This window comes from Gopherus evgoodei, chromosome 2 (assembly GCF_007399415.2).
Source record: "Gopherus evgoodei ecotype Sinaloan lineage chromosome 2, rGopEvg1_v1.p, whole genome shotgun sequence".
Lineage (NCBI taxonomy): Eukaryota > Metazoa > Chordata > Testudines > Testudinidae > Gopherus > Gopherus evgoodei.
Genome location: NC_044323.1, coordinates 240,338,485 through 240,361,650, shown reverse-complemented (window position 1 = coordinate 240,361,650; position 23,166 = coordinate 240,338,485). Strand labels below are relative to the sequence as shown.

The following is a 23,166-nucleotide window of genomic DNA, read 5'->3' as shown; positions in this document are numbered from 1 at the left end:
TATAGTTTTAAATAATCCTGCAAGGGCGTGAGTGCTCTCACTTCAGTCTAGCAAAACACTCACATACAGGCTTAACTCTTGAAGTCAGTGGGACATCATGGTGCTTTAAATTAAGCCTGTATTGAAGTATTCTGCTGGATGGGAGACAAAGTGCTCAACGTTTTGCAGGGCTGTTTCCCTGAATGCGCCCGTTGGTAATGACAGGTAAAATAGAATTTTAGCATCATTCTAGAAGAAGTCCAATATTACCATTCAATTAGTTTAGCAGTGGGATACCATTAATTTACTCACTTTAAGACGCTTCTGTTTTGCTATATAAGCATCTTGGAGGTCTGGATTTTCTTTGGCAAGCTTCTTCAGTTCAGATTCTGTGTTACCTATCTGGCCTAACAAAAGAGAAACAGGAATTATATCAAATCACCCACTATATTCATGTTTTCATCAACAAAAATTAATGAGCAAGTAGTGTTAAAAATTGCTATGAAACATGCCATTTTAAATAGGAAGTGGTTTCTCAATGAAGTTTCCATGTCAAGTGGCTCACATATATAAAAGTTTGGAGCAGTTATATGATGAATTAACAAGGGGCCCAAAACATCTACTCCCTATTTTGTGATTAATTCTGTAAATCAGGCACTTGCTTCCAGGGAAAAAGCATGAAGGACTGGCGAATCTATTCATTTGTTCTTTCAGTAAATACAACTGCTTTGTTACTCATTCCAAAGAGGGAAGGGCAATGGCATTTGGCAACAAAGGTAGTAAACAGCTACATATTTGTGGCAAATGCTTATACTTTGTTCCTGAAAAATATTTGCCACAAAGTTTTCAGAAGTGGTCTCTAATTTTGTGAGAGCAGTTTCTGGGTGCCCAGGTTTGGACACCCAGGCCTAGAGCACCCACAGCTCTTTTTAGGTTTGATTGGTGTTCTGAGTGCTGAGCAGTTCTTAAAAAATCAAGGCACAAGGGACTAGATTTTCACAGGTATTGATGCATCTAAAGATCTTTGTCTATATGCACCTTTAGGTGCCTAAATACCTTTCGAAAATCTGGCCCAAAGTGTCCCAAATTGGTCAAAATTTGAGACACCTAAAATCACCAGACCCTTCTGAAAATGTTGGGCAGGGTGTATATTGATAGGCTAGCAAAAGGTTCCACTTGTGTAATGTGAAGAAGAAATGTGAGTGAAGACCCTATAGTGACATTATTATTATTTGTTTGTATTACAGAGGGAATAACTTTCATTTTTAAGCAAGTGTGTAGTTTGTTTGGACCTTGGAAGGGACTCAACCAGCTCATAGACCCATAATGTCAAAAGTTAGGCTCAGAGTAAGCAAGTTTTTATCAAACACAGATATCCCTCAATAATAAAAATACTGAACATAGGGCCTGAACACTTATAGGGCCTGAGCCTCCTCTCACATTCACTAGTGGAAATTAGGTGTAACTCTTTTAGAGGGCTTGTCTACAATCCAAATGTTTTGCTGGTATAGCTGTGCCAACAGAGACCCCTAGTGGAGATGCAATATAACCCAACAGAAGGAGTTCTGCCAATACAGCTAAACCACCTCTCTAAACAACATTAGCTATGCCAACATAGTCATCTTAGCTGCATCTATACCAGGAATTTTGCAGCACAGCTGTATCAACTAGGAGGTGTGATTCTCTCACACAGCTACGCCATCAAAACTTTGTAGGGTAGATGAAGCCTAAATCTATGGAGTGAAATTGAATTAAAATTGCTGTAAGAGAAGAATAAGGCCCATTATTTTACGTGTTTTTTGTTTCAAGCTTAAATTACTATGAACATCATCTTTCAATATGCTACCTACCTGGCCTGAGAAAACAGAAACAGGAATTATATAAAATCACCCACTAGATTCATGTTTTAATCCAAAAAAATTAACTAAATCGTGTGAAAAATTGCAAAGAAACATGTCATGTTAATTAGCCTGAAGAAATGGGAAGTGGTTTCTGAACGAGAACATGTCACATATTAAATGGCTTAAAAACTGGCTAACTGATACGTCTCCAAATTTAATTTAAAGGAGGAATCATCATTAAGTGACCATTTCTAGTGAGGTCCCAGAGATCTGCTTTTTGGCCCAATGCTATTTTTATTTTTATCAATGACCTGGAAGAAAACACAGAAGCATTACTGATAAATTTTGCACATGACACAAAGATTGGAAGAGTTGTAAATAATAAAGAAGTGATATACAGTGGGTCATTTGCTAAGCTGGGGGCAAGCAATAAAACAAACAAAATTGATTTCAATGTGGCCAGATGTAAAGTCCAACATCTAGAAACAAAGACTGGAGGCCATACTTACTGGATGAGGGATTCTATTCTGGAAAGCACTGACTCTGAAAAAGAGCTGGTGGTTATGGTGGATAATCAACTAATCATGAGCTCACAGCGCAATGCTGTGGCTATAAGAGCTAATGCAATCCCTGAATGTATAAATAGGGGACTCTTGAGTAGGGAGTCTATATTACATCTGTATTTGGCACTTGTGAGACTGCCACTGGAATACTGTGTCCACCAGTTCTGATGTCCATGTTTCAAGACAGATGTTGAAAACTTGAAGAGGGTTCAGAAAAGAGCCACAGGAATGATTAAAGGATTAGAAAATGCTTCATCGTGAAAGACTCACTAAACTCAATTTATTTGGCTTATCAAAGAAGAAAATGGGGTGATTTCATCACAGTCTACAAGTACCTACATGGGGAACACAAATCTGATAACAGAAGGCTCTTTAATTTAGCAGGCAAAGTTATAACAAAATTCAGCGGCTGGAAGTTGAAGCTTAACACATTCAAACCAGAAATGAGGTGCAATTTTTAACAGAAAGTGTAATTAACCACTGGAATAACCAAGGACTGTGGTAGATTCTGTAATCACTGGAAATTTTTACATCAACATTATATTTTTTTCTAGTAGATATGCTCTAGACCAGTGGTTCCCAAACTTGTTCCACCCCTTGTACAGGGAAAGCCCCTGATAGGCCGGGCCCGTTTGTTTACCTGACACATCCACAGGTTCGGCCAATCGCGTCTTTCAGTGGCCGTGATTCGCTGCTCCAGGCCAATGGGAGCTGCTGGAAGTGGTGTGGGCCGAGGGACATACACGGCCACTGGTAGCTGCGATCGGCCAAACTTGCGGACGCAGCAGGTAAACAAACCGGCCCAGCCCGCCAGGGGCTTTCCCTGCACAAGTGGCGGAACAAGTTTGGGAACCACTGCTCTAGTCCAACCACAGCATTGGACTTGAAGCAGAATTTAAGTCAAGGAAATCCTATGGCCTGTGTCATGCAGAAGTCAGACTAAACGACCATCATTGTTCCCTCTACCCTTACAATCTACATACTAGGAGGCAGAAATTGGTCTAATTGAAAAAACTGATGGATGAAATCCAGTCCTCTCTGAAGACAATAAGAGTTTCGCCATTGACTTCAATGGGGCCAGGATTTCATCCTATATCCTGCTTTGAAGATTCCCAAAATGTGGGGTTGTGCAAATCCAGGATTTGGGGACAAATTGATCTTTAAAATTAATTTGTCAGATGAACCCACGCTGCTTATTCTTTTTCATCCCTGGGTGCGAATATAAAGGTATTTCTCCTACAAAAAATGGGGCCAGATTCTCCTCTCAGACAAGTTTTATATCAGTGAAACTCTACTCTTTGTAAGGCTACTCTTCATTACACTAGTGTCAGAGAGAGGAGAGTCAGGTCTATTATTTTAACAGATGTTCTGCTGCCATTGTACATTTCTACATTTACAAATAATATATTTTCTTCACTGTAATGGTTTGGGGCAGGCACTACTAGTGCAGACTACAGGAAAATATGTATATTGTTTTATAACCTAAAACAGCAAGATAAAAAAATTAAACTTTTGCAAATGCCATTACTGCCTGTGCATAATAAGCACAAACAGCACTGCTATCCTTTCCTGTTGTTAGCAGAATTAACTCCACAGATACTCCAAAAAGGACATTTCCTTTTCCCACATTTTCAAATCTTTCAAAATGTTATGCAAAATATCTTTTAAAATTAAACTGACACATATTGGGCTAGATTCTGCCCTCAGTAGTATGCTCATAGCTCTACTGATGTTCAACAGGGCTGTGATCACAAGAGATAGTAGCTATGATTCAGATATTTTATGGGCTGGCAGTTGAAGCTGAACAAATTCAGACTAGAAAGAAAGAGCAATTTGAGGGAGAAGGTTGTTACCAGCCTAATATAGCAAAGGACATATTCATTCTAAAACAAACACCTTGATGAATGCACTCCTCTTTCAGCCCACAAAACTATTATAGACAGCAGTATTTCCTGTCATCATGACTGAATGCTCAACATTGGGAGAATGCAACTGAACTTTCTTAAATCCTTGGGTTTGAGTTACTGAATAAATTTTTCAGAAATTACTTTGAAGCCTAAGTCCTCATAAGCAACTTGCACACTTTTGAAAATTTTACTGTTCATTTTAAAGGGCCAACATTTTCAAAAATGAGTGCCTAAAATTAGGCCAATAAATCCATATCATGTTACTTTATTGAGTGAGCTGATTTTCAAAACTGCTGAGCACCCAGCTGCTCCCAGTTATTTAAGTGCTTAACTGTAGGGCATCCGTTTACCAAACATAATTGCCATCAACAACGTATGAGCGTGAGTTGTTTATGTGGTAAGCAAATTTTTAAACTATATTCTTATTCAGGTCACAGGGATCTTTACATATAAAATATATTTAGAACCAAATAAGAAAGATCTGTTAAATGGCAAAACCTTCGGGTTTATATTCACTACATACTGCGAATTCTAGTTGTCGCATAAGCTGGAATCATGGAATCCACTGTTAACTCTGGGTGTAAAATGCAGCCATGCGTGTAGGCATCCATAGGCAAGGAGTCCAAGAGCTCTCTATAGTGTTGCACCCTTGGGTGATACATGCTTCCTTCTTCTGGCATTAATCTTGGTGTCTTCTCTGAAATATATTTATTTAGGAGATTGTAAAAAATAAAATCAGAAGAGCTATATAATATCTGTAATGATATTATGATAAATGATCAACATGATAAAAGTAGTGTTCTTAATGGTACTTCAGTTGTCCCTGTATAGCATAGATGACATGGTTATCAAGTGAAATCCTCACCACTGGGTGATTTTCCCCCCCCACTATAAGCCCAGTTCAACAAAGCACTTAAGTGCATGCTTAGTTTTCAGCACGTAATCCCATCCCTCTTCAGCAATGTACTTAACCATGAGATTAAAGAGACCTTAGCAAACCAGAGAATCTGCTCCATAGCATCTTACATTCAAGCAGTTTCAGCAGAATCCATTTTTTTACATTTCAAGCAAGGTCACTACGTATTGAGGTCCAATAGACATCTCTATGGCCCATTCAAAAGAAAGTATTGCAGTGATTCAAAAAATCTATTATAAAATTATACTTTATTTTTTTAATTTGTTTTTAAGGAGTTCCATTTTACAGCAGCATCAACAGTTCATTTATATCTGTATCCATAGATTGTTAGCCAGCCTCACCTTTACCCAGCTCTCTACTTCCTCCAGACAATCATTATATGACCAAAAAGCAAGCAGCTAAGAATTAATTCAGCAGGTGTTCAACCGCTAGCAGTGACATGTTCTTACTGCTATGGGAATTTCTAAAGTCCATTGCAGAATCATTTTATCCTTGAAAAAGACGGTTACTCACCTTTGTAACTGTTGTTCTTCGAGATGTGTTGCTCATATCCATTCCAGTTAGGTGTGTGCGCCGTGCGTGCACATTCGTCGGAAAACTTTTACCCTAGCAACTCAGTGGGCCGGCAGGTCGCCCCCTAGAGTGGCACCGTCATGGTGCTCAATATATACCCCTGCCGGCCCACCCGCTCCTCAGTTCCTTCTTGCCAGCTACTCCGACAGTGGGGAAGGAGGGCGGGTGTGGAATGGATATGAGCAACACATCTCGAAGAACAACAGTTACAAAGGTGAGTAACCGTCTTTTCTTCTTCGAGTGATTGCTCATATCCATTCCAGTTAGGTGAATCCCAAGCCTTACGTAGGCTGTGGGGTCGGAGTGAAATGTGGCAGAATGAAAACTGCTGAGCCAGAGGCTACAGCATCTCTTGACTGTTGAACCAGAGCATACTGTGAAGCAAAGGTATGGACCGAGGACCAATGGAGCTGCGCGACAGATCTCGTGAGTAGGAACATGAGCCAGCAAGGCAGCAGATGAAGCCTGAGCCCTGGTAGAATGCACGGTGATGTGGCTTGGGGAAGTATGAGCCAAATCATAACAAGTGCAGATGTACGCCATCACCCAAGATGAGATCCTCTGAGAGGAAAACAAGCAAGCCTTCCCTTTGGTCTGCTACCGTGACAGAGTTGGGGCACCTTACGAAATGGTTCTGTCAGCGCAATATAAATGCGAGCACTCTACAGATGTCCAGGGAGTGCAATTGTTGCGCCCATTGCGTTGAGCTGTGGGTAACATGAAAGGCCGAAACCACCTTAGGGAGGAAAGCCGGGTGCAGTCATAACTGCACCTTGTCTTTGTGAAACCTAGTGTACGGCGGAACCACCGTAAGAGCTCTGAGCTCGGAGACTCGTCTGGCCGATGTAACAGCTACGAGGAAAGTTGTCGTCCAAGACAGGTATAGCAGAGGGCCGGTCGCGAACAGCTCAAATGGGGGAGACATAAGTCTGGTTAAAACTAGGTTGAGGTCCCAGGTTGGGGCTGGGTGGCGCACCCGAGGGCGCAAGCGCTCCAAGCCCTTGAGGGACCTCGAACCCATAGAGTGTGAGAACACGGAACGTCCACCTTAGCCTGGCTGGAAGGTAGAGATGGCTGCCGAGTGTACCCTCAGCGATGATACCGCCAGGTCCTGCCGCTGAAGGCCAGAGGCAGGCCAAATAGAGGGGATCGAGACCTCAGTAGGAGCAAGATCGAGCATATTGCACCTGTAGAAGAAACGCTTCCACTCAGCCCGGTACGTTGACCAGGTGGAAGCCTTCCTGTCACCCTGGCTCAGTTACGCAGCAGCCACACCGTGAGGCAAAGAGGCTGCAGGTCCGGGTGACAAAGCCTGTCATGGCCCTGAGTGATGAGGTCTGGGTGGAGTGGCAGGGTAATTGGGTCGGTTATTGACAGGCCGAGCAACGTGGTATATCCGTGCTGCCTGGACCACGCTGGAGTGATCATGATGATGCGCGCTCTGCCCCTGCGGAGTTTAAGTAGGACCTAATGAACCAGTGGGAACAGTGGGAAGGCATAAAGGAGTTGGCCTTTCCACGGCATCAGGAATGCGTCCAAGATCGATCCCGAGGAGAGACCTTGGAAGGAGCAGACATCTGGCATTTTCTGCTCACGCGGTGAGCGAACAGGTCTATGTGAGGAAAAATCTCCACTTCTGGAAAGCAGAACGCCTCACATGGGGCAGAGTGACCACTCGTAAGACAGGAAAGACCTGCTGAGTCAAAGCGCCAAGGTGTTCCGAACACTTGGGAGAAAGGACGTCACCAGCTCCATCGAGTGGGCCATGCAAAAGTCCCAGAAATGGATGGCCTCCTGACAAAAGGGGGGAGGACCATGTCCCTCCCTGGTTATTTATGAAGCACATGGCCGTTGTGTTGGCTGTAAACACCGAGATACCACGGCCTTGCAGCTGCCGCTGGAACCCCTGGCACGCCAGGCGGACTACTCTCATTTTTGGGGCATTGATGTGGAATGCCAGCTCCCGAGAAGACCAAAGGCCTTAAGCTTAGAGGTGACCATGAGCACTCGAGCAGAGAGATGACGCGTCCGTCGTCAGGGGCAGTGAGGGCTGGGGCGGATGGAACCGCATCCCTGCCCACACCAGGGAGGGAGTTAGCCACCACTCTAAGGAGCCTAAGGTGCTCGAGGGAATGGTGACTACCATGACAATTGGCTCCCTGTCCGGGTGGTACGCCGAGGTGAGCCGGACTTGGAGAAGACGGAGGCGGAGCTTGGCGTGTTTGGTTACAAACTTGCGGGCAGCCATGGACCCAGGAGACTGAGACAAGTGCGACCCAAGGTCGTTGGGAAAGTCTGCGGACCTCAGATGATTGTTGCCATCGCCTAAAACCGTAGTTGTGATAAGCAGGCTCCGGCTAGGTCGGAGACCAGGATAGCCCCTAGGAAGTCCAACCTCTGCGTGGGAACCAGAGTGGATTGCTCTATAGTAATCATCAGGCCTAGACCTGTGAATAAAACCGTGACGATGCCCACGTGCTGAGTGGTTTATGTCTCGGAGTCTCCTCGGATAAACGAATCATCCAGATACGGAGAAACGCATATCCGACATCAGCGAAAGTAGGCGGCGACTATGGCCGTAAACCAGAAGTACTGACGGTTGGCTAGAAAGCGGAGGTATCTCCTGTGCGGAGGGAAGATGGCGTTGCGAAAGTACGCGTCCTTCATATTGAGGGCGGCATAGTAGCCCCCAGGAGGCAAGGATGGAATAATGGTTCCCAGGGATACCATGAGGAACTTCAACCTAAACTGGTTGAGTCCGCGCAGGACTAGGAAGGTCTGAGACCTCCTTTCGAGTGGGGGACTAGGGCATAACAGGAGTAGACCCCCTTGCCCCTTTCGTCAGTCGGCGTCTGCACCTCTTGTACGAGGAATTGCTCGTGAGAGGGGTCCCTGAAGGGGGACAGGGCTGGAACAAATTAGAGGTGGTACCTATGCTCCACCGTGCGCAGGACCCAGCGATCTGAAATTAACTGAGGCCACGCCAGGAGAAAGCGGGATTGGGATCCCGGCCTGTGACTGGTACACCGCCCTCAGGCGCACCTTGGGAGGTTCGTCTTTGGTCCCAGTGGTAATTGTGAGGGACCTTGACCTTGGCTCTTCAGGGGTCCTGACGTTCGTCTGCGACCACCTTGGCCTCGCCGTTTGCCAAAGTCCTGTCTCTGGCTAGGCACAGAGTATGGCGGCTGGGGACAGAAAGGCCTGCGTTTGGTCGCTGGCATATGCATGCTGAGAGAGTGCATTAGGACCCTATTGTCCATCAGGCTTCGCAGCCTGGGGCTGTCTTTGCTGCGAAGAGGCCTTTACCAACAAAGGGTAAATCCTGAATGGCATACTGCAGCTCCGGCCGGAGGTTTGAAACCTGAAGCCATGAGAGGCACCTCATGGCGACACCAAAGGCCAGAGTCCTGGCTGCTGAGTCTGCTGCGTCCAACGAGGCCTGGAGGGACGCTCTGGGTACCTTTTTCCCCTGTCTTCCAAGACTGCAGCGAACTCTTGGCGGGAGTTTTGAGGGAGAAACTCCATAAACTAAACTACCTTCACCCAGGTGCTATAATTATAGCAGCTAAGCAAGGCTTGTTGCTTTGCCACCCAGAGCTGCAGGGCCTCTGCAGAGTACACCTGGCGGCCAAGTAGGTTCATTCGCCAAGCCTCCTTTGGTTTCAGGGCTGGCGCCCGCTGGCTATACCAATAACTCTCCTTAACAGACTGAAAGACTAGTGAGCAGAGAGGAGAGCGGACAGACGACACCCCTTAGTCGTACCCCTTAGAGGGCCCCATACCGGGTCCTCTACCTCTGGGACCTCCCCACCTCAGGTTGTCGGGGGGCGTATCAGAATCGTGGTCCTGAGCATAAGATCTGTGCATGTGGGATGACACGGATGCGTGTCTGGATGGCCATGGAAGTACTAAAAAAAAAAAGGCATGGGCAGAGTCTCTGACTCTATCGGACCTTGCCCAACTCGGCACCGGGGACCAACACCGGGAGGTGTACCGGTACCTGGAATGAGATCCAGACCTGCAACCAGAACGGTGCCGGGAGGTCGACTGAGATCTCGAGGCTCGGGGAGAGGCTACAGGAGTCACAGTACCTGTCGCGGTGCCAGGAGTCGGAACGGTGCCAATAGTAGCGGGTCGGCGAACGGGATACCGACCGGTGCGGCGACTGCGACCAGTACCGATGAGGAAAACAGCACCGGGACTGCAAGTGGTGTCGGGTGTGCCGACGGGACCTGGAGCGTCTGCGGGACCGTGATCATGAACGGTGCCACTCTGCTGTGCTGACAGAGGACGGTCATATGAAGAGACTGTATTACCCGCACCAACGGTGCCGGGGTCAGGCAGCATCGACTCTGTCATGGCAATGAGATCCCTCACCGTTGGTAATGTCTCCGGCGTGGAGGGAACAGCAGGCTCAACCACAGTGCATACTGGGGAGCTGTCAGGCACCGGATTCGATGGCCCTCGTGGGACCGGGATCAACGATACCGAGGTCGTCAGAGCTTCGGTAGGTGTCGGTGCCGGGCGATCCGACTTAGACGAGCTCTCTGGCTGCGGTGCAGTCGGCACGGAAGCAGCAGGAGCAGTAAGCTCAACCACGGTGCGTGCCGGGGAGCCGTCAGGCACCGGATTCGACGGCCCTTGTGGGACTGGAATCGACAGTGCCGACGTCGTCGGTGCCTCAGAGGTGTCGGTGCCGGGCGATCCGACTTAGACGAGCTCTCTGGCTGTGGTGCAGTTGGCACAGAAGCAGCAGGAGCAGTAAGCTCTACCATGGCACGTGCCGGGGAGCTGTCAGGTACTGGATTCAATGGCCCTGGGGGACTGGAATCGACGGTGCCGATGTCATCGGTGCCTCTGCAGGTGTCGGTGCTGGGCAATCCGACTTAGACGAGCTCTCTGGCTGCAATGCAGGTGGCACGGAAGCAGCAGGAGCAGGGGGATCAACCACGGCGCGTGCTGGGGAGCCGTCAGGCACCAGCAGGAATTGTAGGCTCTCGACCTCGGAGGAAGGGAGCGGTGCCGAGTCGACTTCGGTGCCGGCGACGGCCGGTGCCGAAAGGCCTTGGCAGTACCGGCGGGGTCCGGTGCCGAGGAGGCGCTTCTGACAGCCGCTTGATCATTGCTCGGTGCCAAAAGTCCCGCTCCTTTTTGTTCTCGGCTTAAAAGCCTTGCAAATGGGGCACTTAGCTGTCAAGTGTGATTCCCTGAGGCAATTCAAACAGGAGTCGTGTGGATCTCCCTTCGGCATCGGCTTCTGGCAGGCCGAGCCCATTTTAAAACCCGGTGAGCCGTGCATGGGCTCCGGCACCGGGTGCAGGGAAGGGGCTACTTCCTGAACCCCGCTAACTATTACTAAACTAACTATGTTAGCAAAGAAAAAACGTATAACTATACAAATATATATATAAAAAGGATTATAACTGCATAACTATATACGAGAACTACGAGTAGCTAGGGAAGTGGAGGTCAGCTAAGCTGCGCTCCACTGTTCCAACGACCGACACGGGCGGTAAGAAGGAACTGAGGAGCGGGTGGGCCGGCAGGGGTATATATCGAGCACCATGACGGCGCCACTCTAGGGGGCGACCTGCCGGCCCACTGAGTTGCTAGGGTAAAAGTTTTCCGACGAATGTGCACGCGCGGCGCACACACCTAACTGGAATGGATATGAGCAATCACTCGAAGAAGAACTACATTTGCCAGTTAGGGACATAGCGTATCAGAGCCTTAACTAGAGAGAACCAATACAAAAGGTTGCTTCTTCTCCTCACCCCAAGAAATACAGTTTCTGTGCACAGGCAAAAGAAACTGTTTTCTGTAAAAATTGATCCTGCCTATTTCCTAGTAATGACAAGTGTTGTGAAATTTCCACGTATACCACTATTCCTTTCTTATTACCATAGATGTACTCTTCCCACTTCTGTCTCCTTATTCCATGTATGCGTGTGCGCACATACATGCGTGTGCGCGCACACACACACACACACACACACACACACACACACACACAGAGTCACTATTCTTTCTCCCTTACAGGGCATAAATTTAAAAAAAGATTATTCTGGAATTATCCAGGAAACTGCACCATTTTTGTGAGAGAGGTTCTTTCCAAAAATGGCAAATGTCTTGCAACCTCCCATGAAACTATTATTTTATATTAGTCCTTGCTACACAATTAGTACAGCAAAGTGTTATTATATTCCTGACCTCTGTGGGCTAGCAGGATAAGTGATCAGAATATCAGATATCTTGCCAAATAAATGTTAAAGTATTTTCAATGCAATCAGTTTGCTTGGGGAATTGGAAACCTTTTACGGATCTGAACAAAATTCTATACAGAGACACATAAGTACTGCATTAAAAATCACATAAACTCAAAAAATTTTCATTACCATCCACGAACGTCTCTTCAAGATAATCAATAATCTGTGTGGCCTCACAAATAATATTTTCCCCATGGATAAGGACAGGCACTTCTCCAGATGAGTTTAAACGCATAAACCAAGGTTCATTGTGTTCACTCAGAGGTAAACTTATATCGTGTTCTTCACACTTCAGTGCTTTTTCAGCAATTACTAAGCGCACCTGAAAAATATTGTAAGAATTACTTGTTTATGCTATTTACCATGGATAAACTGAGTCTGTTCAATTAGAGGGGCTGTGTGTTTCAGTGGGAGTCAGGAGTACTGGGGTCTCTTCCCAGCTGTGACACTGATCTGCTGTGTGATCTTGGCAAATCTCTTCGCCTCTCTGTCTTCTCTCACATCCTTTGTCTATTTAAATTGTGTTCTCTTTAGGTAGGAACTATGTACAGTTCCTAATACAACTGAGTCCTAATCTCAGTTTGGGTCCTTAGGTGCTACCATAATACAAATAAATAAATAACAACAACAACAAAGAATAATTATAATTGCCTAAAACTCTTCTTTCAACACATTTATCATTAGCATAAAATAGTTGATGGCTATTTGACTGGCAGGTATTCCTAGAAACAGCTGATAAAAAGTGAATTAACAACACAAAATGATTTTTTTAAAAATACCTTAAAACCTAGTGCTATAGTTTTGGTGATGTCTAAATTCCTTTCCCATATAATCTCAAATATGTTCTGTATACATAACTGGAACTGAGGCATACTTTTTTGGAACTTTTTATTAAGGCAAAGTTACAATAAAATATTAGCATACTACACTGGACATTACTGATTAAGATCAGGTTAATATTCAAAAAGCCTGGCTACAAATTTGCTGGCTGGAGAGCTCTTCCTTTTGAATAAACTTAAAAAGAGTGGCCACATTTTGAAATATCTGCCCTCTTCTTGGTGCTTCTCTTGTGTATGTACTTGATGTAAAAGCTTTTCCATTACAAGAATAATCTATATTTTACAATACCATAATTGTTTGCTTTGGCAATGGAACCATTTGCAATAAAGGTGAGAAACAGCCCTTTCCTAAAGAATATCAAAATGTCTTCTGCATCAGAACACAAAATAGATGGATACGCTCATGTCGTCTTGTTGTAGCTGCAGAATCCTGAAGTGCCATTCAAAATTATCTGTTACATTTTAACAATTCAAGAAGTGTTATATTGTTTTAAAGCCCCTAGTCATCCTTCCTCATACACCACTCCTCCCCACTGCCTCCTGTGCTGGATTTAGGGATTCTGCATTTCGAAATGATCACAGTTCTCTGGAAAGCCTTGCAAGCCTTTTAGGGCCTTAAAAAAAAGCTTTGTGGCCTTGCCCCTCACCATCTCTTCCTCCTCCCTATCCAGATCTAGGCAACAGCGCTACATCCCTCTGCCCACGCCTCAGCACTCAGATTGGGACCTGCCAGGCAAGAAGTCCATTGAGCTGCTGCTGCAGCCGCCACGCCCCAGAGGGGGCAGCAAGGCCACGGGGGATCTGTCCAGGTGCTGATCCCTGGCACCTCCGAAAGCAGCCAGGCACTCACCTTTTGGGAGCAGAACGAGTGGGTCCAGTGGTACAGTATTAACTTGGCCTGTGCCTTGCATTCAGCCAGGAGCACGGCGCCCGCTGCAGCGCCATCCTCCTCTGGCGCCATCGCTCCCAGGGGCTGAGCGGACTCAGAACCGGCTCCCCAGCGGACCGGACCTCCGCAGCTGCTACTGAGCGTGCGCCGGGGCTCGGAGCATGCTCCGTGACAGCCGCTGCCCTCGCATGGCATCGGTACCTGCGTCCTGGCTGCACCGGGGAGGGAAAACAGGGGCGGGCGGGGAGGGGCACAGCCAGGGGCAGGGGGGCAGAGAGGCAGAACTAAGGGGGAAAAGAGGGCGGGGGCAGAAATAGGAAGGTAGAGGACGGAGGGAAAGTGGGATCAGATTGTGGGGGTTTGTGCTGCACCATGGACAGACAATGCATCGCTGCACCTCTGCCACCCCCGATACAGGACTCTGGCGTTAAAGCCCCAATCTAGCCCAATGCCTAGGTAACCTCGGCGGGGAAAACCCAAAGCAGTTGCCTGTTAGAGAGCTGATGCACTGACTGTCTCTTTCCCGCTTCAGCCGCCCCCTGCACACACACACGTGCAAATGTTTGCCTAGAAAATGTAATTCTGGTAAGCACAAACTGCAGGGCAGAATCTGGCATAAAGCACATAAAGCCCCTCCGTAACCAAAAAACATCTGTGTGTGTGTCCCAGTTTTACATGTGTTTATAGCCCTCAGTCAGGAATGGTCAATTTGCTAAGGTGAGACCAAAACATTTAGGACTCAGTCCTTCAATGTATATCCCATGCCCAGCATGTTTCGGCTAAACTAAACAGACTGTTCCTTATGAAGGCATAAATATATATGTACACATACAAAGTCCACACTTCAAGAAAGTTAATTTATGCTTGATGAATAAATGGAAGTTTTAATAATTACATAATGACTCTCAAGGACAGTATGTTTTGCTGAAGAAAAAAAACATGATGGATGTCATCATCCAGCAAGAACATTAATCAGACCCTGGTACATTACCTTATCCACCTGTGTTTCTTGTATTTCTATTATTACACTAAAGAGTGATAGAGGTATGATTACAATTTTAGCAAACATATTTGGTCCTTCATATTTGCTTTCCTTCAGCCTAAACCAGGGAGTCAATGTTCCTTGAATTTTTAAAGGTGACATACAGAAGAAACAAAATGATTTTGCACCCTTTTTGTTATCTACAAGGAATAAAGAAGGCCTAAAAAGTATATGATGGTAGGATTCAGCCATATCCATCAGAAATTGCTCCCACCATACCAGGACATGAGGGAAAGTGAGGGGAAGCAATTTCTGACAGTGTCACCACCATATATCGGAAATTATGTCCCCTAGGCCAAGAAAGTGCAAAAAGCATTTTTTTGGGGCAAGTAAAGATGGTACATAGCTTATATCAGATTTTGCAGCTAGCAGGAAATCTGAAAGGAAAGCCTTTTCTGGAACTACCCTGTTTCACACTAAATATTCCCCACAGCTAGGGCAGGACAAGCCAAACCTGAATCTAGGATGTTGTGAGTTCTAGTCCCTGTTGGTACTAAGTGTGTCTCATTTCATTTTAGAAATAGTGGGTAAAATCCTCACTCTACTGAAGTCAATGGAAATTGAACCATTGATGTCAACAGAGCCAGGATTTCACCCACTATTCATAGCCACTTACCTCTGTAATGTAATTGTGACCAAGGCACTAAAATAAGGAGGGAAAGAGGGAACAAAGAGTCAGCTCCCACTCTTGTAATATTCACAAGAGCGAGGCACAAATGCAGTCCTTGGATTCCCCTGAACCTACGGATTGTGGCAAGGCCAGCATCACAAACAGCACAAACTTCCTCAGAGGAGGTCAGCAGTATTTCAGGGGAGTGACCCTACACAGCTCCACCCTTTTGGGTACTGCTCAGTACAGTTCTCAGGGTACATTTTGCACCCTGCAACAAAGTGATGAAGGGGAAGTTATGATTCTTCTGCAAACTTTAGGCACAATGCCTCCCAGAGCTCACATTGGGAAGTGTGGACATGACAGAGGCATACAAAATAATGAAGGGTATAGAAAAGTTAGAATGGGTGTTCCTACGTACACTCTCGTAACACAAGAACAAAGGAACATTCAATGAAACTGAAAGACAATACATTTTAAACCGATAAAAGGAAATTCTTCTTTATACAATCCAGATTAAACTGCAGAATTCATTGCTGCAGGACACAACTGAGCTCAAGAGTTTATAGGGGTTATATAAATGTCTATCTATATAGCTAAATGTCCTCATAGTTACATCAGATAGGATAAAATATAGAAAGGATATAACCCTTCATAGTTTAGGATACTATCTTAGAAAATCAGGCTCATGTTATATTGCTCATGGATCCTGAATTCTAATTCGAGCTAGTACGAGACAATTATAATCAATGCTACCATCTCTGACCTAGCTTCAAAAGCCTGGAAAAGCCACTGCAAAAAAGAAATTAGTCCTCCTGTTAGGAGGACATCATCTCAGACTTAAAATCTGCAAAACAAGAGAGTGTAATTGGCATGGCTCAGAAAAGCTTTCCTAGATGAGAATATTTGAATATCTGCTCTGCGGTTTGTGAGGAGCTAAGAGAATAAGAAGATACACTGGGGCACTTGAGAACTTTTCTCTTTCTAAATTACAGTGGTGTCTTTCTGTTGACTTCAGTGAGATTTGGATCAGCCCCTGGAACTACTACTCAAACAAGTCATATAAATGCATAGTAGCGTCTGAGAATTATGAACATTCCTTGAAATTTTGTACATTAAAATATGGGGAGCCCAATATTAAATTTTCCATAGTATGCTGTCTGAGAGAGGTGAAAGTAATTATTTGTACATGATAACAAATCTTCATAGCCAAGTGGTTCTTTGACTTCGTATTCATAGCAGTGTTTAAGTTGCCTTAATTCTTTCTGATGCCTTCTCTGTTATGAATTTTCCCTTTAACATGAAAAATAAGTAGCATATCAGTCCTCTGAGAAATTCATTGTCTGCAGTACTTGGTCTGTTGTCCAGTTAATTCTGGAATTTGTGGGAAAATGAGGCATCTTTTGTTTATTCAAATACAAAATATCAGAGATTTTTTGATTAATTGAAGATCATCCCATACAGATGGCCCTGTTTGCTATTGTTTGTACACCTCAAACTCCCTTAAACAACCATTCACTCCAATGAAAATTTTGTGTGTGCAAAAAATGGAGATCAGGCCCTGCCTAAACACTGTTGCTTATATATTTTGTTAAGTGTTTTGTTACAATGTCTGGCTGTTGCCGGCACAGAGTGCCCGAGGGTGGCAAGGGTTGGGTCTGTTGCCCGGTGTGCTTCGCAACCAATTAAACACACCAGAGTGGAGAAGTAACCAAACTTTATTTGAGCTCAAATAAGATGCCTGGAGCCACACAGGACTCAGATAAAGCACGCCAAACAAACAGCTTACCTAACTATTTATACTGGAACCAAAACTGATACACATTATAACATGATCTGTCACTCACACAGTCCCCACCCAAGGCTAAGTCTGCCTAGTAACAGTTAAGTTTCCCACCCAAAGGTTAAATCTACCCAGCAACTGAGGGAGTAGAAGTAGCCCCTCCCAACAAGGGCAACCTGAGGTCAAACATGGAGGAGTAAAACTCAAAATGGAGGAGCTGGTACACTATGGCTCAGAACAAGAGGACTTCATCGGCTCTCATAGCCTTCCATTCCCCCGAATTACCTGGGTTATACCAAGTGCATCCCCAACATGGCTGTGAAAATGTCTAGTGCCTGAATCTGTAAACACTTATGCCTACGATTAACTTTAATCACGACTACTCTCATTGACTTCAAGCAAGCACTGTGCAATTAAGTGCAAATTATTTATTATTAACTAATAATAATGAATTTTTGTTGTATTTAGGATGAGTTGTTACCTTGGGAAACAGAAAATTCTTCCTTCCTCCCTTGATGTATCTGGCTCACATCATGAGTGCAGCTCTGGAGGAATAATATAACTAAAGGATGCATCACCCGAAGAACAAGCATTTACCAGTTTGAATACATTAACATTTAGAAATTAATGAATAATATTAATTCTAGTAAAGAAAATTGTTTCCTTACATGAATAGCATTTCAAACAAAGAAATGCCAATGAAATGATAAGAAACATATACAATAGTTTAGAAAAGCAAAGGTTTTTTATCTGGATATGTCTAGCATGTCAACCACTGTAGTAATGGTTTGAATGATCATGAGTTAATTCAGTTTCAGCTAAATGAAAGGATAAACTAAAAGAGGTCTGCAACTAGGGTCCTTGATTTCAAAAGGGCAAACTTGAAAAGAAATGAAGGGACGTACTTAGGGAAGTGGAGTGGACAGAAGAACTCAAGGATCTGAATGTGGAGAAGGCTTGGAATTACTTTAAGTCAAAGTTGCAGAAACTATCTGATCAAGAATGAACTCTCAAAACTAGAAACTCTCTTAAAAAACCAACCTTTCATACAAACTCCCTTGTGGCTGGACTTTACAAAAACTAGACAAGCCATTTACAACACACACTTTGCTTCTCTACAGAGGTAAAAAAGATACTAAACTCCTACATGCCACAAGGGGCCACAAGAGTGGTTCTCTTAACTCACCCAACAATATTGTTAATCTACCCAGCTATACTCTTAGCCTGACAGAAGAATCTGTCCTATTTCGGGGCCTCTCCTTCTGCCCCACCACCTCCACAACATGATACAGTTCTGCGGTGACCTAGAAACCTACTTTCAACGTCTCTGACTCAAAGAATATTTCCAACACACCACTGAACAGCACACTAACCCACAGGAAGCTTCCTACCAACACTACAAAAAGAATTCTGCATGGACTCCTCCTGAAGGTCAAAACAACAGACTGGACTTCTACATAGAGTGCTTCCACCAACATGCACGAGCTGAAATTGTGGAAAAGCAACATCACTTGTCCCATAGCCTCAGCCATGCAGAACATAATGCAATCGACAGCCTCAGAAACAACTCTGACATCATAATAAAAAAGGCTGACAAAGGAGGTGCTGCAGTCTCTCTGGTCACTCAATAACAGACCTAAAAGTTGCAATTCTTCAACAAAATAAATTCAGAAACAGAGTCCATCACGACACTGCAGAACTGGAATTAATTTGCAAACTGGATGTCATCAGATTAGGCCTGAATAAAGACTGGGAGTGGTTGGGTCATTACAAAACTTAAACCTATTTTCCCCAATACTAATTTCCCCCTACTGTTACTCAAACCTTCTTGTCAACTGTCTGAAATGGACCACTCTCATTACCACTTCAAAAGTTATCTTTCCTCCCTTGGTATCCTGCTGTTAAGTGAATTGTCTTGTTAGACTGACCTCATACTTGGTAAGGCAACTCCCATCCTTTCATGTATTTATAGGTGCTCCTGTATTTTCCACTTAATGCATCTGCTGAAGTGGGTTCTAGCCCATGAAAGCTTATGCCCAAATACATTTGTTAGTCTCTAAGGTACCACAAGGGCACCTCATTGCTTTATCTGAAGCATGTATCTCAAGCAAGGGGAAAAACTGTAGGGAAGAATGTCGAACCAAATTGGATGAATAAGCATCTCAAACAGGTTATTAAGAGAAAGCAGAAAGCCTAGAAGGAATGGACCAAGGGATGGATCGGCAAGGAAAGCTACCTCTAGGTCAGAAAGTGTAGGGTAAAAGTGAGAACTGCCAAAAGCCAAGCAAAGTTGAACCTTGCAAAGGAAATTAAAACCAATGGTAAAATGCTTTTTAGCCATATAAATAAAAAGAAAACTAGGAAAGAAGTGGAACTGCTAAACACTGAGGATGGAGTGGAGATTAAAGATAATCTAGTTATGGCCTAGTGCCTAAACAAATACTTTGCCTCAGTTTTTAATAAGGGTAACAAACAGCTTGGCAGCAGTGGCAGGGTGGCTAATGGGAACAAGGATATGGAGGTAGAAATTATCACATCAGAGATGGAAGCCAATCTCAATCAGTTTAATGGGACCAAATCAGAAGGCCTCGATAATCTCCATCCAAGAATATTAAAGGAACTGGCACATAAAATTGCAAGCCCAATAGCAAGGATTTTTATTGAATCCATAAATTCGGGGTGGTACCCTATGACTGGAGAACTGCAAATACAGTACCTATGTTTAAGAAAGGAAAAAAAATTGTCTGTGAAACTACAGGCCTGTTACTTTGACCTCAACTGTATGCGAGGTCTTAGAATACATTTTAAAAGAGAGAGTTGTTAAAGACATAGAGGTAAAAAGTAATTGTGATAACATATAACATGATTTTATAAAAGGCAGATCATGCCAGACCAACATGGCCTCTTTCTTTGAGAAGATAACTGATTTTCTAGACAAAGGAAATGCAGTAGATCTAATCTTCCTGGATTTCAGTAAAGCATTTGATACAGGTCCACATGGGAAAATATTAGTTAAATTGGAGAAGGTGGACATTAATACAAGAGCTGAAATATGAGTAAGGAACTGGTTAAAGGGTAGACTACAACATATCATGCTGAAAGATTACTAGTGGAATTCCTCAAGAATTGGTCTTGGGGCCAATCTTATTTAACATTTTCATTAATGACCGTGGCATCAATGACATAAAGTGGGAGTAAAATTTGCAGATGACACAAATTTGGGAGGTGTTGCCAATGTGGAAGAGGACCAGAATATCATAAAAGAAGATTTGGAGGACCTTGAAAACATGTAATAGCAGTGGGATTAAATTTAACAGTGTAAAATGCAAGGTCATATGCTTAAGGGCTAACAACAAGAATCTTTGCTATAAGATGGGGACATATCAGTTGGCAGTGACAGAGGAGGAGAAAGATTGGGTATATTGGTTGATCACAGTTGGTTGATCCACATCATCTTGGGTGTATTGGTTGATGCAGCTGTGAAAAAGACTAATGCAATCCTAGGATGAATCAAATGAGGGATTTCCAGTAGAGATAGGGAAGTATTATTACCATTGTCCAAGGCACTGGGGAGACCTCACCTGGAATACTGTGTGCAATCCTGGTCTCCCATGTTTAAGAAAGATTAATTCAAACTGGAACAGGTGCAGAGAAGAGCTACTAGGATGACCAGAGCAATTGAGACTCCATTATGAGAAGAGACTTAAGGAGACTGGCTTGTTTAACCTAACAAAATGACAGCTGAGGGAAGATGTGTTTGCTCTCTATAAATATATTACAGGGATAAGCACCAGGGAGGGAGAGATGTTGTTTAAATTAAGAGAAAATGCTGGCACAAGAAAAAATGGATACAAACTAGCCACCAGTAAGTTTAGGCTTGAAATTAAACTAAGGTCTCGACTTCAGAGCAGTGAAGTCCTGGAACAGCCTTTTAAGGGAAGTAGTGGGGGCAAAAAACGTCACTTGTTTTAAGACTGAGCTTGATAAGTTTATGGAGTAGATGGGATGATTAGATTGCTGCAGTGGCATATGGCCCATCCATGACTGCCATTAGCAAATATGTCCAATGGCCAGAGATGGGACACTAGAGAGGGAGGGTTCTGACTTACTACAGAGAATTCTTTTCCTGGTGTCTGGCTGGGGGCCCATGTACTCAGAGTGCCATATTTGGGATTGGGAAGGAATTTTTTCCCAAGTCAGATTGGGAGGATCATGGGGGTTTCACCATCATGAGGCATGGGTCACTTGCTGGTTTGAACTAGAGTAAACTGGGGATTCTCTGTAACTTGGGGTCTTTAAATCAAGATTTTAGGATTTCAGTAACTCAAAAAGAGGTTATGGGCCTATTATAGGAGTGGGTGGGTGAGGTTCAGTGATCTGCAATGTGCAGGAGGTCAGCCTATATGACCATGATAGTTCCTTCTGGCCTTAAAGTCTATAAATAATAGATATTCCTGTGTTAAGAGAATTAAAGATATGCATGACATGTATGATGAGCCTACATGATCTTAGGGCTTGTCATAACATTTCTTCCCAGATCTGGACCTTAGCGTCCAAAATATAGGTGTTAGATCTGGACCTTAGCGTCCAAAATATGGGTGTTAGCATGAAAACCTCCAAGCTTAGTTACCAGCTTGGACCTGGTAATTGCTGCCACCCAGCCTCTTGGGTATGGTTGTCTGCTGCTTCTGCCAGTTCAGGCTCGCTGGCGCCCTCTGGAGTTGGGGTTGAAGATGGATTTGCAAGCACTGTCGTCAGTGCTGGCAACGGTTCTGGTGCTGGCTGCTTTCCCAGTTCCTGGTCTGGGACTGGAAGCACTGTGGCTGTTTCCGTTGTTGGCATGGGATCCAGGTCCACTACCTCTTTCTGGGTCTCTGGTAACACAGACTGGGCCCCTGTGGATGGCTCAGGAACAGGAATGGGTCTGGAAGCTTGCCTGGTTTGGCTATGTGTAACCATTCTCACTCTCTTGGCCCGCTTCACCTGGTTGGCCAAGTCTTCCCCCAGTAGCATGGAGATGGAATAATTGTCATAGACTGGAAAAAGTCCACATTCCTGACCAGCCTTTGTACTGGACAGGCAGTTCTGCTGTAGGCAAGTCTACAGCTTGTGACATGAAGGGGTAAATTGTCACTTGGGCCTTTGGGTTGATGAATTTGGGGTCTATGAAGGATTGGTGGATAGCTGACACTTGTGCCCCCGTGTCTCTCCACTCAGTAACCTTCTTTCCGCCCACTCTCAAAATTTTCCCTTCGCTCCAAGGGTATTTGAGAGGCATCTGGGCCTGGGGATCTTTGGTGTGATGGTGGTGTAATGAACTGCACTTGGTTGGCGTTCTTTGGGCAGTTGGCCTTGATATTACACTTAAAGCATCTTCCAGCTGACTGGTCACTGGGTTGAGGTGGGTTACTGGAGACTGGGGAGGTGGAAGAATAGGGTGTCTGTGGCTTTTCTTGGGTTGTAGGAGGGGTCTTGGGTTGCCCTCGGTTGTAGGGTTTATTGTCGGTGTGCCCCCTGGGGTATTCATTACAGTAGCTTTCTTGCTTTCTGCCACTTCTATCCATTTGGCTCCAATCTCCCCCATCTCGGTGAGATTTTTGGGTTTTCCATCTAGTATGTACCATGTTATGTCCTCAGGAACACCATCCAAGAACTGCTCCATTTGTATGAGGACATGCAGTTCATCCAAGGATTTAACATTGTTTCCTGATATCCAGGCCTCATAATTTTTCCCAGCGTAGTAGGTGTGTCTGGGAAATGACACATCTGGTTTCCACTTTTGGGTTCTGAAACGACGACGGGCATGATCCGGGGTTATCCCCATTCTGTATTGGCCTTGGTTTGAAAAAGTTTATAGTTGTTCATTTTCTCCTTAGGCATTTCAGCTGCCACCTCTGCTAAAGGTCCACTGAGCTGTGGCCTCAACTCTACCATGTACTGGTCTTCAGAGATGCTGTA

General features: G+C 44.6%; 1 protein-coding gene across 7 annotated transcripts in view; it reads right to left on the bottom strand.

The window, feature by feature from the left end:
• Window positions 1–23,166, bottom strand: part of GDAP1 (ganglioside induced differentiation associated protein 1) — a 58,152-nt gene that overhangs the window by 6,422 nt on the left and 28,564 nt on the right. For 4 of the 7 annotated variants that reach the window (XM_030553289.1, XM_030553288.1, XM_030553291.1 and 1 more), the window contains 3 exons: window positions 12,175–12,367; window positions 4,814–4,987; window positions 292–386 (listed from right to left, as the gene is read on the bottom strand). In XM_030553289.1, coding sequence (XP_030409149.1) covers window positions 292–386; window positions 4,814–4,987; window positions 12,175–12,280 — 375 coding nt within the window. In that variant the 5' untranslated portion in view covers window positions 12,281–12,367. Of the gene's footprint in view, window positions 1–291; window positions 387–4,813; window positions 4,988–12,174; window positions 12,368–13,734; window positions 13,918–23,166 lie in introns of those variants that run through there. The other 3 variants (XM_030553287.1, XM_030553294.1, XM_030553293.1) reach the window with 3 other exon arrangements.